Source organism: Chironomus tepperi, unplaced genomic scaffold (assembly GCF_022539635.2).
Source record: "Chironomus tepperi strain 1889 unplaced genomic scaffold, CSIRO-AGI_Ctep_v1 contig_161, whole genome shotgun sequence".
NCBI classification, from domain to species: Eukaryota; Metazoa; Arthropoda; class Insecta; order Diptera; family Chironomidae; genus Chironomus; species Chironomus tepperi.
The window spans coordinates 1,257,966-1,274,750 of NW_027226283.1; the positions used below are offsets into that span (position 1 = coordinate 1,257,966).

General features: G+C 28.6%; 1 protein-coding gene across 2 annotated transcripts; it reads left to right on the top strand.

The window, feature by feature from the left end:
- Window positions 1–63: 63 nt before the first annotated feature.
- On the top strand, window positions 64–16,600 carry klar (klarsicht). Of its 2 annotated transcripts, XM_070637030.1 has the most exons (12): window positions 64–331; window positions 2,208–2,589; window positions 2,657–2,884; window positions 2,958–3,125; window positions 9,342–10,259; window positions 10,428–10,622; window positions 10,688–11,855; window positions 11,942–12,186; window positions 12,959–13,049; window positions 14,600–14,772; window positions 14,991–16,078; window positions 16,143–16,600. In XM_070637030.1, exons 2-12 carry the CDS (start codon window positions 2,377–2,379, stop codon window positions 16,219–16,221), a joined length of 4,566 nt encoding a protein of 1,521 aa, XP_070493131.1. In that variant the 5' UTR covers window positions 64–331; window positions 2,208–2,376; the 3' UTR covers window positions 16,222–16,600. The 2 variants fall into 2 exon arrangements, with proteins under 2 accessions (XP_070493131.1, XP_070493132.1); XM_070637031.1 differs by lacking the exons at window positions 64–331; window positions 2,208–2,589; window positions 2,657–2,884; window positions 2,958–3,125 and adding an exon at window positions 4,355–4,715 and having other exon boundaries at window positions 16,143–16,597.
- The last annotated feature ends 185 nt before the right edge of the window (window positions 16,601–16,785 follow it).

Here is a 16,785-nt window from a genome sequence, read left to right on the forward strand (position 1 = left end):
CAGCCATTTTTGTCTGAAGATTTTCCTACACATTAAAGTTATGCTAGTAATTTTTCAGACGCCTTATAAATATTTGGGTTTTTTTTGTGCAAGAGTTATATTTTCACATTTTAAAAGGATAAAGTATAGTTTTAATAGTAATACTGTGTTCAAAATACTCAAAATGTAATGCTTAAGGAGCGTAATGTGGAAGCATAACGTGAAAATCAGTGAATTAAGATATAATTTGAAAAACATGAAAGGTGGAGCAAAAAAGCAAGAAGAAGAAAAATATTTGATGTTCATCTTATAAAATAATCTTAAATCATTCTGTTTAATAACATTTTGAGTGGTAAGGCATCATAGAATTATAGTGTAAATGGTTTCTTAACAAAATTTAAATGATCAGTTTAATTAATACCAAAAAAAATTTAAAGTCATTTGAAATCAAAAGTGAACAGTCTAAGGCTTCACAATACAGAGATATTTTTGAAGACTTGAACGAACGTACTATGTGAAGAAATATCTTGATAACACAAACTACTTTAAAATTTTTATATCGTTCTTGGGTCAAAGTACAGTGTCCGAAATGCCAATTTTTAATCTTTAAGCATGCACAAATCCTCAATAATGATGTTACCTGACAAATACAAAAATGTTTAAAGACAAAAAGTGAAGAATGTTTAGAATTCTTGATTCGTTTCATACGTGATTTTTCATTAACTAAGTTTATGCTTGATAGTTTCTTTCAAATTTCCTTGAGGCTAAAAATAGACAAATTAATTCTTTTGGATAATGGAGATGATGATGATGCTTTCCCTTCAAAACTATTGCTCAAGACAAAGATCTTGGCGTTCGGCCAGCATATTTGAAATTTATTGAATTACTCTAACGTTTTTCAGCATATGTAAAAATTCTTATGAGCGATTATGCAAGACATAACATTAAATATTAAAAAGCAAGTTTGTGGTATGTAGTATTTCAATGATTTTTTTTCTTTCTAAAAGTCATTTAGAAATACACCAACACACAGTGTCAACACGGATTATAATACACATCTATTAAAGCTCCATAAAGGCGGTAAAAAAATTAGGCAGTTATGAGGAAATGTAAATATTAGACCAAAAAGGGTGATAACTTTCGTTCAGGGTCGAATTAAATATTTTTCTTCCATGTAATATGCATAATTATGGTCATGAAAACAAAAATTAGGGGAGAATTCTTAGTGTATACGGTAGTTAACTGAAAATCGATAAGGCTATTAATTTACCTGTAATTAAGAAATAACCTTGATAATTGATTTGAACGAATGATAGGAACAGCGATAATTTTTATCAAATGAAAGATTTCGATGATTGACTATGCATTGAGTTTGAATTTTTTTTTCGTGATAGTGAAATATTTCCGCTAGATTTTTATTACCTTTTTAAATATTCATAAAATAATCATAACTCGTCAAGTTTTTTTAAACACGAAAAGCAGGAAAAACACACAAGAATATTGGTAGAAACGAAAAAAATATGCAAAAATCTTTGCGTTGTTCAGTTCATTTACATGCTCATACGTTATAGAGTTCTTCGATTTTTTTCGTATATAGTCAAAAATTGTGTATTGTAAATATGATTAACATAATCGCTCATATTTATTTATATTGTATTATATAGTCTTCATGATTCGTTCAATTTTCTCTATTATTTCCTATATGCGTCGAGTTCGTTTTTAAAAAATTATCAAAATATTAAACGCGACGTTGCGATCATCAAAAATTTCATTTTTGTATGCTTCATAAAGTATTTAATATTGAAGAATTTCATTCAAAAATATTTACCGTACATGGAAACTTCTATCTATGAAGTTTGCGCAAAATTTAGTATGCGCAACGAGTCGATATGGATGTTCAAAAATCTAAAAGTAAACATGCAATAATATGTATGTTTTGGTAAAAAGTAAATTATACAGAAAGTGTGTAATGCTTGTTCATGTTGTGGCTAAAATGATAAGTCGTGGCTTCACATCACATTTTTCAATTACATTTTTTACGACATCGAATACTCATGTTTTTGAGGGTTTGCCCTTAGATACGTATATTGAATTAATATTCCCTTTTTTCTCCTCTTGTGTGAATGAACTAACTAGGCAGTGCATATTCATTTCGCTTTTTGTCTACTGTTTTTCTTTTGAAATATAAAGTTATAATCCTTTCTTTATTGTTATTTTTATTCTTGCAGGAAGAATCAATCAACGTTATTATATTTTAATCGCTTAGTTGACGAAAGCGTATTGTGAATAATAACATATTAATAAATAAAAAATTACTTAATCAATGGTTTGATTAACATTACAAAAGATGATGCATATAATACCTGAAATTGCAAACAACTGAAAACAACAACAATAATGACAAGCAATGAGAATGATCAGCAACAACAAAGTCACTTTCTTAATAGTGACGAACTGCCAACCAGCTCAAATGAAGTATTGAAGAAAAGATCACATTTGCTCAATCTAATGAAACCTTCTCTATCATTAACATCACTTCCACCTCAGTCTCCTAAAGAACATGGTAACGAAACATCTTCCAACACAGAACGACCATATAATAGTTTAAAGGTAAGAATCTCATTTAAATGGAAAATTATTAGATATTCACTCAATATTTCATTGATTTTTTTTTTAGAAAAAGAGAGATATTGAACAAAAGGAATTATGGCGTAGGTCGTGGGAATCGCAAAATTCTGTAAGCACAACAACTACAAGTACTGGAAAAAATGATTTTTGGGCCGCCTACAATTATATAATGGATAATTCCATAATTGATTCCTGTCGTGAGGCAAGTGGAGAAGCAAAATCACTCAATGACACAAGCGGCGAAACAAAAATCTTACCAAATCTTCACAGCAAAATTGTGAGTTGCAAAATATATTTCAAAATTAGCAAACAGATTTCTAACACAAATTTTTCTAATATTTATTTTTTAGTCTCCATTTAACATGACAAAAGGATCGCAAGGATCTCAAACATTAGATCCAAAACGACTCCGCCGATGGTTACGAGAAATGGAAAGTCGCGTTTCAAAATTGCCTTCTTTAAAGGAAGCCATGAAGTTGAATACAGATGACTTGAAAAAATTCTCTGTTGAGAGTACTGTAAGTAAAAAATTCCTTTCATCTTCATCGTCTAAATATCGGTCGAAGATTGCTCTATCCGAAATATCAATTACACACAAACTATAATCATGATTCAATGCTATATTAATTTAATAGAGAAAAAAGAGAAATTTTACATTTCAATCAATTGTGGAGAATTTAAAGCTTTTCTTTGATCACTTTTAAGTAGATTTCAGTTTTCTATGACATTCCGTTTATATTTATGGATATAGTGTACAATTTGAGTTAAAGACAATCATCAATATCTTTCTTATGATTTAGTTTGATTTCTATTAATCTCAACTTATAATAGCATTTAATAGCTCAGATTAGTGTTGTATTAAAGAAATATCATGTGACTGATCATAGAACGTTTAATTCAAATCTGATATTTCCTAATTTGATTGATTGATTGATGATGTCTTTCTCTTTCTTAAATTATACCCTAATTGATCGTCGTAACGAAAAATGGTCACATGCTGATAACTTTTGATTGAACATGTACAAATGATGACTTTTTAGATTGCTCAAAAAACGTCGTTCCAATACACAGCAAGCAAACAAGTGCCAGTGATGAAAATTAGCCATTTTTGACACATTCGGATATGACTCTCTCGTAAACAATAATTTGTTTATTGTATGAAAGGTCAATCCTTGAGTGTAATGATCAAAATTTTACGAAAAGCGATCGTTAAAAAACTTCTGAGGTATTTGTTTTGTGAGCTCAATAATTGTTTATACTAGTGTCTGCCAAACTTATAAGCTACGACACATTACCGTGAAATTCAAAATAATGTCACGAACCCTCACATTGGTCCATTTTAAAAGCAAACATATAATTATTATATACAGAAAAAAATTCAAAAGTGTGCCACTGTCCGAAAAAATTGACAGACAGAGTTCAAGCATTTAATGTGAATCGAATAAACTTTAATTATAAGTTTATATTATACGAGTGCGAAAAAAATCTTTGCGAGAGAACATTAAGTTTTTTTTTGCAAGAGTCAAGATAAAAAATTAAAATAAATATGATACACAGTCGAAAAAATTTTAGCTCATTCTTTACCTTTTCTTCTTCATACTTCTATACTAAACATTTTCATGAGCTCATTTTTGTATTTTGAGAGTGATCGTTCGTTCATTCTCAGCAAGAGAGAGATAAATTGTACAAAACTCAAAACATATTTCATTCCGTTCTCTTTTTGAAAGCAAAAAAAATTTAGTACTAAGCGCGACGTTAAGCATTAAAGACATGATATACATAGAGTAGTAATGATATGTTTCGATTTTTCGTGAAGCTAATTTTTTATTGAGTTAAAACTTCGATTACGAGTAAAGATTTTTTGCAACAATGACTGTTGTAAAATACACAAAATATATAATTTAGGAAAAAAAAAAATATTTAAAGAATGATTCATGTGAATTGAGTCAAGTGATTTAACAATATATGAATTACAAAAAAAATTAGTATATAGCTGTTAAATTCAGTGCTATCGAATGCAAAATTCCTTTGCTTCAAGATTTTAAAAAAGAAGAATGAAAAGACGAATGGACTACGAAAAGTAGATGAAACTTATATTAAGATAAAATGTAAGCGCAAAATTTTATTTTCTTCTTCTAGTGACTTCATTCTCTTCCTCATTTCATCTTAATTCTTACACTTAAAAATTCTTTGTTCTTAGAATTTTTTTTTATTGCTTGGTGAAAAGAAAACTGATAATTTATAATGAAAAATCAATTTCTTAAAGTATATATATCGCAACAGACATGTGAATTGTTCTCACATGCACAATTGCCTTTTTTGCTATCTTTATGAAAGTTAATAGACACCTATATGTACTCATATGATAACGAAAGTAATCGTGACGCATAAATCAATGGATATATAATTTTTACTCAATTCGCGAATAATGGAAGCCGCAAATTTCACTTGTTGTGTATGCTGTATACCCATATATTCTCGAGTAATCTTTGTGTTGTTTGATAAACTAGTATGGAATTCTGACGAAAAAGAATCTAAAGGAAAATACGTAAAATTAAAAATATTTCAAGAAAATTATTTCTTTTCTTTGTATTTAAGTTTTAACTTTTCCTTCTTATTATTCATCATATACATGAGGTACCAAAGATCTGAAAATATTCATGCTTCGGAATCATTTCTTCTTGTCTTTGAACATAAACACAGAAACGATAGAGAATATAATACATACACTATAAACGATTGTATAAGAAATTGGGGAACGTTCTTGAAACATGTGTATTCAAAATTTTTAAATAAATGTGTGCAAATTAAATTTTCATGCAATATGTTTGTTCACTTCACTTACATTGCGAATGAGGTTACCCTAACACAACCAATCATCTTAAAAAATAATATATACACATTTTTCTTCATTTTTTTTTTTTTTTTTTTCAAAAAAGCAACTAATTTTTTTCAATGTTATGAGAACTTATTTCACGCATGAACCATAGCTTTTTTTAAGCAAAAAATCTCGTCAGATTAAAATTATATTTCGTTCTTTTTATTATGATTTAACTTGGGTATAACATACATACCTACACGACTATTATTTAGATTATTCGTTTGCGAAAAAAAGGAAACATCATCATTAAAAATATAATATCTACAAAATAGTTAAATATGTGTTATTATTATTATTGCTATTGTCATTATTAATAATAAAAAAAAAATTTCTTGGCGGTATTGAAGTAAAAACCTCAAGCGGAAATTAAAAACGAACAAGAAAAAAGAAAAGTTATTTATAAGTTTGGAAAATGAGAATGTGTAAAGTTAATAATATTAACATGGAGGGTTTTTATACAATACTTCCTAGAAAACTAGAAAAAATGCTAGGGAAGAAAAGAACTCAAGAGATTTACTTGTCGTACTCATGTGTGTGATTAATATAACGAAATTAAAAAAGAATCTTCTTGACGAGAATTAATTTTTTACAAATGATGAGATTTCGTCAAGTATTGTTGGCCTCTTCGCGATGGCCTTTTTGCTTGCTCGTTTTGCTCTATGAAATCATCATGAAGATGATTTCAGAAAATAAATGTGGCTTGTTATTAATAAAAAAATACCTTTCAATTCATTATGTTTTATGAGTACCTACTTCTTTGCATAACTGCTTCTTTATTGAATTTTTTTAATACTAAGTTCAAGTTATACTAAAAATTTTCATTACATAAGTTAAAATCCATTCATTTATTTTAAAAAGTTAGATTTGAAATGAGATTTCAACAATGATTTTAATAGCTTCAGTACGGTATTTTATGCAACTGCGAGAGGCTTGCCTGCATCAACGATTTCAATTTATTCCGTGAAAAATTCTCTCCATCGAATTTCTTTCCATTATGCTATACATTACTTGTGCTTTATACACCTCAATTTAATGTGTTAAATTTTTCTGTTTAATTCTTTTTATAATTATTTTTTTTTTCTTATGTTGTCATACACGTGAGCATATAACAATCGTATTAGTTGCGTGAACTTAAATCTTATGAGACTAGTATCTAATTAATGTTTCCTACAGAGATCATTTTTCACGGCTTAAAATGACTCAATGCTAAGATTGATCGATTGACCATTGCGCGTGGCGTTGTTATTGAACACAGCACAATAAAACTTCTAAATAATAATTATTTATAATTTCTCCAAATAATTTTTACATAATAACGCAATTTCAAACGAAAACTAATGTAAATAATGTTGCTAATTGGCTTTTTCGCTTTTTCTCTTTTTTCGTTTTAAGGTATACATAACTTCTCATATATAGGCTGACCATGACATTGTTTTCCTTCGAGAACAAAAGTTATTAATATTCGACCTCAAAATTTAAAATTTCTGTGAATGATAAAAAGAATTTTTCTTAAAATTCTAAATGAGATATTTCAATTTCAAAGAGTTTCTAAAATTCAAGTCTAGTCAGCCAGCATCATATCTCATATATCTTTCTTCTTTTCTTTTGTCATGTCTTGTAATACTGATGATTAATTAAAATTTCATAATGAATGCGTGTATTCCCTTTTTCGATATTTTTGAATAGTGCTTAGCGTCTATTGTACAATAATATTGATATTGATTAAATAGATAATTAATAATATGATCAATACGAAAAAAAGACTTTTTTAGCTGACTAATTAGGGAAAACTGTCGGTAATTCTGTAAGCGTATGTAAGCATATTAATCAGGTGTTTCGAGTGTGTCACAAAAAATCCATGTATGGTAATCATTAGATTTTTAATGAACAATATAATAAATTTGATAAAAAAAAAATAAATTGACCCAACAAAATATTGAATAGAAAATAGAATCTATATGAGAAATGAACTTATCTACCGTGAATATCAAATACTGAAAATTAATGTAATGTTGTTTGTTTCCTGTGCTACTTCTCATCATTTTTCTCTACTGTTTCGTGTATGAAAATGAGTTTTGGAAGTACACAAAAAAACTGTAACTGTACTAAAATTGAAGAAAAAAAAAATTGGTTGCACATGTTTCCAAATACATAAAGTATTTCAATTTTTTTCTGTGGTAACATATTTTATTTTGGCACTATACCATTATTATTATTTAATGCCACAGTTGGACTGTTTAAAGGGTCGTATTTTTCTTTTTGTTCCCACGAACATAGCAATTACTACCAGAAATCCTTTATTGCATGTGTTGTTTTTTTAATTTGTTTCATAAATTTCATTTTCTAATTTGAAAAATAGTATCAACAGTTAGGTAGCTGTATTCAGATTAAAAATCAGTAATGATAAGCTTCACAGATGATAATATTTGTATCTATACGTTTCTTAATTATTGATTTGCACCTTACCTTAATACAGTAAGCTCCAATCACAAAATGATGCATATGCCGAGATCGTAACACATTAACGTGATAATCACTTTTTACGTCGATGATTGAATTTTTACCGATTTATAGATGAATGGAGTTTTTTGATCAAATGTTATATATTTCATTAACTTTGATTGAAATGAAATAAATATAAATGTCCAAAAATAGTTAAATCGAATCTGTGTCATGTTTGGTAGGCCTACGCTAAAATTTAATGTGTCCGAGGAAATACTCATTAAAAGAGCTTGAATACAATGTTTAATGAATGAAAAATTTGTTTATGCTTGAATGCATGGCCTTATGTCCACAACATGTGTAGACTTCGATGTTTTCATCGACCTGTTAATTCAGAAACAAAGGGAAAGGTTACTGAACTATGACTGTTAATAAAATTAATGTTCACCACAGAATGCGGTAGCATTAGACATTATCGTAGAATTATCTATGTAAATCTTGCATAAGATGCATCTGTCATTTTGATTATAACATTTTTTTATTACTTCTTTCTTTTTTCGATGCTTCTGGCAGGTTTTAAGTAATCATAAAAACTCACGACTACGATATTTGCATTTTATGAATCAATCTCCTTATTTCTTTCTTTATTTTGTACATACCAATAGTAATAATAATAATTTTGTAGATGAGAAAACATGAACATAAAATATTTAAATTAAATATTATAAGATAAACTATGAATAATGATATTGAATGAAGGAAGAGAAATGAAGTATCATGATATTATGATTATGTTTCTTTCGAAAAACATTTATTTGAAAACTCAATTAAAGGTTTCACATATACAGCATAATATGACCTCATTTCATTTATGCTATTCAATAGACTTTATTATTATTATTATTATACATACGAAAATTTTGTCGCATTTTTATTATATTCTCTTCATGATGAATATGAATGTACCATTTTAATACTAAATGAGAAGGAATGGAATATATAATGAGAGATCATTTTCATTTAACAAAAAACCCAAAAATTCAATTTAAGAAAAGAAAAACAACGATTTGAAATAATTTCCGCATTTTACTTTCTATTCGATAGACGTACAATGTACAAGTCAGTTTAAGATTTCGAGAAAAATAAATTTAAATGATTTTACGACATCAACTCTTTCAAATGCACTTATTTTTAGATCAATAAAATAAGCATTGTTCTCAAGTTTACAACCTATCTTAACATTATTGTTCTGTATTATTAGTGAATTGAAGTTTTTATGGATCAAAAATTCTTTAAGAGAAATTGAAAGCTGTCTCGATGAAGAATTGAGTTTCTTTCTTTTTTTTTTAATTATTTTTATGATGATTGAGAAGTAATTAAATTTGTTTCACTTTTACAAAAAATAATATAGGAGCTGTATCGAGAGATAAATTCTAATGGTCGCTTTGTTGGTGCATGTATAAGGTCATTGGAGAAACAAAATTCGAACAAAGTTGAAGAAATACAAATAAAATCGCTTGACTATACAGAACACGATAGTTTAGATACAATAACTACATCAACAACTAATACATCAAGTGAAAGCAAACGGAGCGAGAATGTTCTAAAAGCATTAGAGCGCCGTTACCATTTACTTTATTTGCATGCGTTTGAGACTCAGTGTATGTTTGAAGGTTTATTAGACAAACGAAATTTTTTCAATTCCACGACAATTCCTGATAATTTTGACTCAACGGATGATGAATTTGAACCAATAGCAAAAATTCCGAAAATTGATGAAAACATAAACTTTTCTTCATCTAAACCTGATAATAATAATGAAGTTGGTGCAAGGGATATCCCTTCTGATATAGATGCCGACTCAGAGGACTCTCCGGATGAAATGGAATGTATTGCATTGAAAGGTTCAGATTGTGTTGATAGTAAAACAGTGCCTATTATAAGCCCAAAAATATCAAATAATTACATTGAAGAAACAGAAAACTCATTTAATACTCCAAAAGTTGTTAGGAGGTCAAAAGATATTTCAAAATTCAATCGCTCCAATAGAAAATCAAAAAATTGTGCCATATTTTATTACAAACATGTTGATACCGATAATGATCAGGTGACGAATAATGAAAATGAACAGAACTTGGCAAGTGAAACATCGGAGGAAGAAATTTGGGAGTATGCCAATCAATCACCACAAGTGATGGAAAATCAAGAAGAAACAATGATCAAGTCAAATCAAAAGGAACCAGAGAGTTTATACGATGATGATGATGATGATGCAGATTTAAAAACTAACTCTGTGCAGCAAGAAAACATTGTTTCAAATACACCACAGGTGAGTGTTGAGATATATGACATATTCCATTATTTTCTTATCAAATCATAAATCTCATTATAATGAGATAAGACTTTAATTGTTATTGCTAACAAAAGCAATTAGCGCATGTGAGCTTTACTTTGAACTTATTATTTTAATTTTATTATTTCATGTAACTCAATTCAGTTGATAACAAAAGAAGCTTTGCGTGAGTTAGTTTTGGAAGCTGAATCATTAGTACTTCAGAAAATGAGTGAAAAGACCACCAAAAAAGAATATTTCTTAAACGAAGTTCTAGCCAAAACAAACGTTCGTAAGAATTTACACAAAAAAGTAATGGAAAAGAATCAAAAAGACACCGCCAAGATTAGTCGTGTTCAGGTAATTTACAAATATTTTTTTACATACATCATGTAACAAGGTAAAATGTATTTTTATTTTTATAGGAATGGCTAAAACACAATCATAATTCCACAGAAGTTAAAAATGGTCAGTCTTTAACTCTTCAATTAACAGATTGTGAAGCATCATATGAATATACTAGTTGTTCTGATTCATCTGAGGAAATCACCGATTCGGTAGCAACATGTTTGCAAGGAATCGATCAATTACAGACATCGACTGAAGGTCTCGAGAATTTTTCACCTGTTCATAAAGTGAAAATGAGAGCAAAAACATCAGATAATCGCCGACATTCAGACAGACCTTGGTCAGTTTCTTGTATTTCTCAACTTACGAGAAATACTCGTCAGAGCTTTTCTGACGCTAAAGTTGCTGAAACAACAAATGTACTTGCAAACTTTTCAATTAGTGAATCAGCACTTAACAAATTACAAAAAGATCGAACAACATCTGAATCAGATTCAAAGAACTGTAACAACAAAAATGCAGTTAATAGTGTTGGAAGTAAAAATTCGTTAAAGAAACGTAAAACTAAATTGCGTAAAAAGTCTTTGTCCTCTAACAAAAAGAGCGATTCTGGTTCTGAAATACATGCCAATATAATAAAAACTATGAGTAAATCAGACTCTTTCAACATGACATTAATGGAAGATTTATCTACAGCAATATCTATGATGTCATTTATGAAAGATAACAATTCGAACAATTCAGAACAGGTTGCTCAAAAACCACCTACTGAATCTGAAGATGAGCAAGTAATTAAAACTCCTGATTTCAAAATTGGATCGATTACAAGTGTTTATGGCAATCCGTATTCGATGAATTTAGGTTCATTGGCAGCATTAGCAAATTATAATAGTGAAAATTGCGAGACTACTGAAATTCCCACAGAAAATTTAAGTAGTATTTCCGAACATAATATGTGGGATAACTATATGGAAAAATATAACTCTGAAGCATATAGTGAAGATCGCGATATTGATGGCGCAAGAAAGTTGTTGGATTTTGGTGATGATTATCGAAATTTTATTGATTCGCAATCTGATTGCTGCTCTTCATTATCATGTGCAAATCAAATGGACTCTTTATCGCCTCCAAGACATTGTAAAAATATTTCAAATAATATTTCACTTCCATCGAGTAACGATAATTCAATGAAAGCTTTACGACAACAAAGAATTCAAGAGCTTCCAGAAACCGAGCGTCATAAAGGTAAATAAAATCTTTATATAGTAACATGCATGAATAATTTTTTAAAAAACAATTTCTTTGCGTTAAATATTTGAATTGATGTATAGATCGAAGCTCAAATAGCTTTTTGGAAAAAATGAGACAAAAATCAAATGAATATGAATTTACAAATACGACAAAGTGCAAATCAAGTCAGCAGTCGTTACTCCAATCATTAAAGCCCGACAATATTTCATCATCGGAAGACGAGGAAACAAAAGAGAATAAATTAATAGCAGAATGTGAGAAGAAGTTGGAACAAACTCAAAAATTCCAAAATGCAAATTCACAGCTTTTAAGACCTGAAGATTATGTAAGATTAAGACTTAATTCATTCCTTGATAAAAACGAAGTTATGGTTAAAAATGCTAGATGTAGTAGTGATAATGAAGTGATAAATTGTAAAAACAATAATAAACTTTTGGAACTAGGCAAGAAAAGCCATAAGACAAATGATGAACTGATAGGCTCTAAGGGATTTTGTTCATACGTATCTTTTGTTACTAGTTATATTATCTTTTTAATTATTGTTACATTTTTACTATCACGAATTGGCAAAATATAAGGAAATTCAGAAGCATTAATTCTTTTGTTATACAACTTCTTTTATTTTTATTTCTATTACTATTACTATTATTCACATTCATGTTTATTTCAAAAAAATTGGCTGATTCAACTTCCCTGACGCTCAGATTTATTAGTTTTACTTAATTTTATTGGAACTCAATGTTGTAAGTCTTTATCTACTATAAAACAAACAAATCAATTTAAAAAAGGAACCAAAACTTCATAATAAAATTAAATTAACTGCATCTAACATTTAACCATTTCATATTTAAAACGTTAGCAATAACAGACTGATTTGGGGAGAAGAAATATTTCATTTAATTTGTAGTAAGCACACAATCATGAGTATTTCTTTTATTACTTTTACTCATACCTACTACTTTGATATCTTATCGCTTTTATATATAAAACATATAAAACAAAATTTTAGACACACTTGTCTAATATTAATTTTTGGTAGTAGTACTTATATTTTATTGAATTGTTCTTACTCTCATTCTCTTCCGCTCTTAATATAGGACGAGATCATCGAAACGTGTTTGATTAACATTCAACGTTTGGAAAATGTTTCAAAACGAGATAATGATTTGAATCAAATGAAGGTTAACGGTAAGTGCACTAAAAAAATTTAATTAAATCTATTAACATATTTAATCTTGGTTGCTTGTTAATTATAATGAATCACTAGCTCAAATATCTCTCTAATTATTTTTATAATCTGATCTAATATAAAACAGCTTAAAGCTGCTTATTGTATTATAAGGTTTCAAATTTCATTTAAAGACAGTAACTTTATATGAACAGCTTCTTTTTTCAAGACATCCTTATTTCTTGAAAGTTATGTTAAAACTCATGCTCTCTCGCTCTTTTCCTGATACTCTCTCTTATGTTCCATTGATTTTTCTCTCTTCTCTCATGTATATTCTCTCAGTAGTGAGAATATGTGAAAAACAATTAAAGCGTAAAAAAGGTTGTTTTCCTACATCACTCAGTGAAAAAGAAAAGCTTTGAATTTAAGTCAGTTCGAATTTAGAAGTCTTAAACAAAACACTCCTACTCATGCCTGAAACTCGTATTTTTCGCAAAGTTAATTCTTTAATGTAAGACATGTACATTTGGAGCGATAATAATTATAATCGTATCGATTTCAGATGTCAAAACCATATGTGTTTCAATAAACGAATAGAAAATGAAAAGTGATACAATTTAGTGCTATTAAAAAAATCTCTATATCTATAAATTAATTCTTCTATATCATTGCCAAATATCTCGAAATTACGTAAAAAATGAAATTTAAAAATACCTTGGCGAAATCTTGATATTATGTAGAATAGAGGACTATAAATAAATGATAATGGAACTATGTTATTTGTGGTGTAATATAATGAGAGACTATTATTATCATCATCATCTATAGTTGTGTTTTGTGAAATTACCTTGAGTGCTGGAAGAGCAGCTTTTCTGCATATATAAAGTTCATGATATTATTAGTAACTGTACATAATAAACAAAAATGATTAAATAAATTTATGCGAGAGAGTATTGTAGATCAACTAACTAATTTACGCAACAACGAGTGCTGCTTTCATTTCATTATTTTATTTAGGGAAATGAATGAAGTGACGGTTCATAAGCATCTAAATTAATGCACTCGAGTGATTTCATAAAAATAGAACACTTGAAAAAACATTCAATATTCAAATTGATTTTTAATATTCCATGAATAAATTTGAAACAAAATAAAATGATAATGAAAACTGAAGTCGGAGTTCAAACGGATGGTAATTTTACTTTATGTTTAATTTACATATGTTTTAGCACACTTCCACAATGGCAAATATTTTTACGCTCAGTTAGCTCAACTGGGTAGAATGCCATACCTTCATCCTATATTTTCTTATAACTTTATTGATTTGTGACGAAGCAAGTTAATTTATAAGTAATGCATTCAAGACGATTGATGTAAACTTTGAAGAAAAATACAATGAGAGATATAATAACATTCTGTGTCAAATGATTTATGTAATTAGTGAATGACTATTATTTAATCCTCAAATACATCACCAAATAATGTTATCAAATATTATTGGTTCTGTAAAAATAATTTATTTTAGCTTCTTCATATTCTTATCAGTAATGTTTACTTTCCATTTCTGTAGCACTAATTGCTAGTTGGAATCGTCTACTTAATTGGAGCGAAAATGCCGCAGGAATACGCCGATTGCAACAGGAAATTGCTGAGCAAAAGCAATTGTTGGATTCAATGGAAATTAATGACGAATTGGTGCTCAATTCGGAGGAAGCCATTCGCGATAAAATTCAAGAGTTAAACGTAAGTGTTAAATGAATTAATAAATCTCGTCTTTGATGGTGCAAAATTAAATTTTACTGTTTGAAAAACTTTCTAAAATTGACATTTAATCTTTTAAAGAAAGTTATAACTTATGGCATTAAGAATGAATAAATTCTTTCAACTTCCATTTTTGTTATTTCCTTCAATACACGAATTTATTATTCAATTATTTAATTAATTACTGTCTATATTTGTAGAGTACACTTGGCGAACTTCATAAGCATCGGTCGAATATGCTGAAACTTAACGCTTCTGTTCATAGCTACGTTAGTAAGGAGACGAATAAACAAAATATTCTTCGTTCGGATATTAACTTAGATAACACACAATCATCGCAATATGATGTCGATACATTAGCGGATGAAGAGTTACATAAGCAGTTAAAAGACGAGATTGTTTCCCTTTATGCAAAGTGGGATTCAGTCAACTTAATTCTTACCTCAAAGCTAGAAAACTTAAAGCACTCATTAGTATGTTGGAAACAAATTGAAAATGGGTTGGAGGAATTGAAGCTTAATTTATCAAAAGACAGAGGTGCCTTAAATGGATTGAAAGGAGCTATTGAAGAAGGTTCTTCAAGTCCCGAAGAATTGGTCGATAATGTTCAGCAAATCTCGAAATTATTGAGTGAAAAATTAGAAAATCGAATACAAACTATCTCAACAAATGAAGACTTTATGTTGCATCCAGAAGCAGCACTTAAATTTATTGCAAATACATCATCAAATCCATCATATCAATCAGACAGTGGAATATCAGATGGAGGATTTTCTGAACTTTCAGAAAGAGAAAGGCGTTTAATTGCATTAAAAAAGATAGCAAAGCAATTGGAATCAGCATTATCACCAAGTAGTGAGGTATTAAAGACAATAACTCAAAGAATGGAAGCTGCAGAAAATGAACTTAAAGTATTACAAAATACATGTCGTGAACTAATTTTACGAACGTCTACCGAATTATTAAAGCAGCAAGGACTTGATGTTTCATCACATTCACAATCCCAAATTAATGTTCAAATTCCAATCATAACAATCAAGCCAACAACAAAATCAAAACGCTCAACTTCGCGTCGAAATAAGGAACGAAATAGATCTTTATATACCGAGAGGAGATCTGACAAAAAGGTTGAACCAAAAGTATCATCAAATGACACAACAAGTGAATCAGATCCTGATGAACCAAAAACAACACAGTGGAAAATCTTAAAAAGAGTGGCAAAACTTGCAATGCCTTTCCAACTGACAGTTGTTACTTTATTCTGTATTGCATGGTTTTTGGAACCGAGGTAATATAATTTATAAACTATTTCACGAAATTATTAATTAATCATAATTTATTTCTATTTAAAGATGTTGTGATACACTAAACAATCTATCAATGAGTTTGACACCTCAATTGAGATATATCAATGGCCCACCGCCCACGTAAATTTCAAAATTGATTTTTGAATTTAGCGCAATAATGAAATAAACGTACCTAACTTAAGTTTTGAAGGTTTTTAAAACAAAAACTATATATTAGCGGGTAAATGAAAATTCTGCCTTATTACTTTTGATACATATACATCATTATAAGGTACTTATCATCTTGTCTTCAATTATTACACATTATTTTCTTGTATTTCTTCTAGTCTATAATTACATATGAAATTAAGCAATTAATTTTATTAACTATATGAAGTTAATTATTTTTCAAAACCTACGGTTAATTGTTTTAAGAAATCAAAATGTAAGTTGTTAAATGTTTGCAAGAAATAATTGTAATTATTTTCCTTTACTTTAAAGCCAAGGGCTAAAGAGCTTTTAAAAAAAGAAATTAGGATTAATAATCATAAATTTTATATGGAAACCTTGTTTACCTTTTTTCTATTTTTGCCAATCATTAAAACCAATATTTTTATAGATTTTTTTTAAGCAAAATAAAAAAAAAGTTGTAAAACCAAAAATGAAAAAAAGAATAAAATATTAAGAGTCTAAGAAAAAACCAAACATA

Bases quoted from the DNA above. Each gene is read 5' to 3' on its own strand.
- klar (XM_070637030.1), top strand. From the start codon at position 2,377: ATGACAAGCAATGAGAATGATCAGCAACAACAAAGTCACTTTCTTAAT. The intron at 2,590-2,656 runs GTAAGAATCTCA...TTTTTTTTTTAG, and splicing joins GACCATATAATAGTTTAAAG to AAAAAGAGAGATATTGAACA. The intron at 13,050-14,599 runs GTAAGTGCACTA...CCATTTCTGTAG, and splicing joins GAATCAAATGAAGGTTAACG to CACTAATTGCTAGTTGGAAT.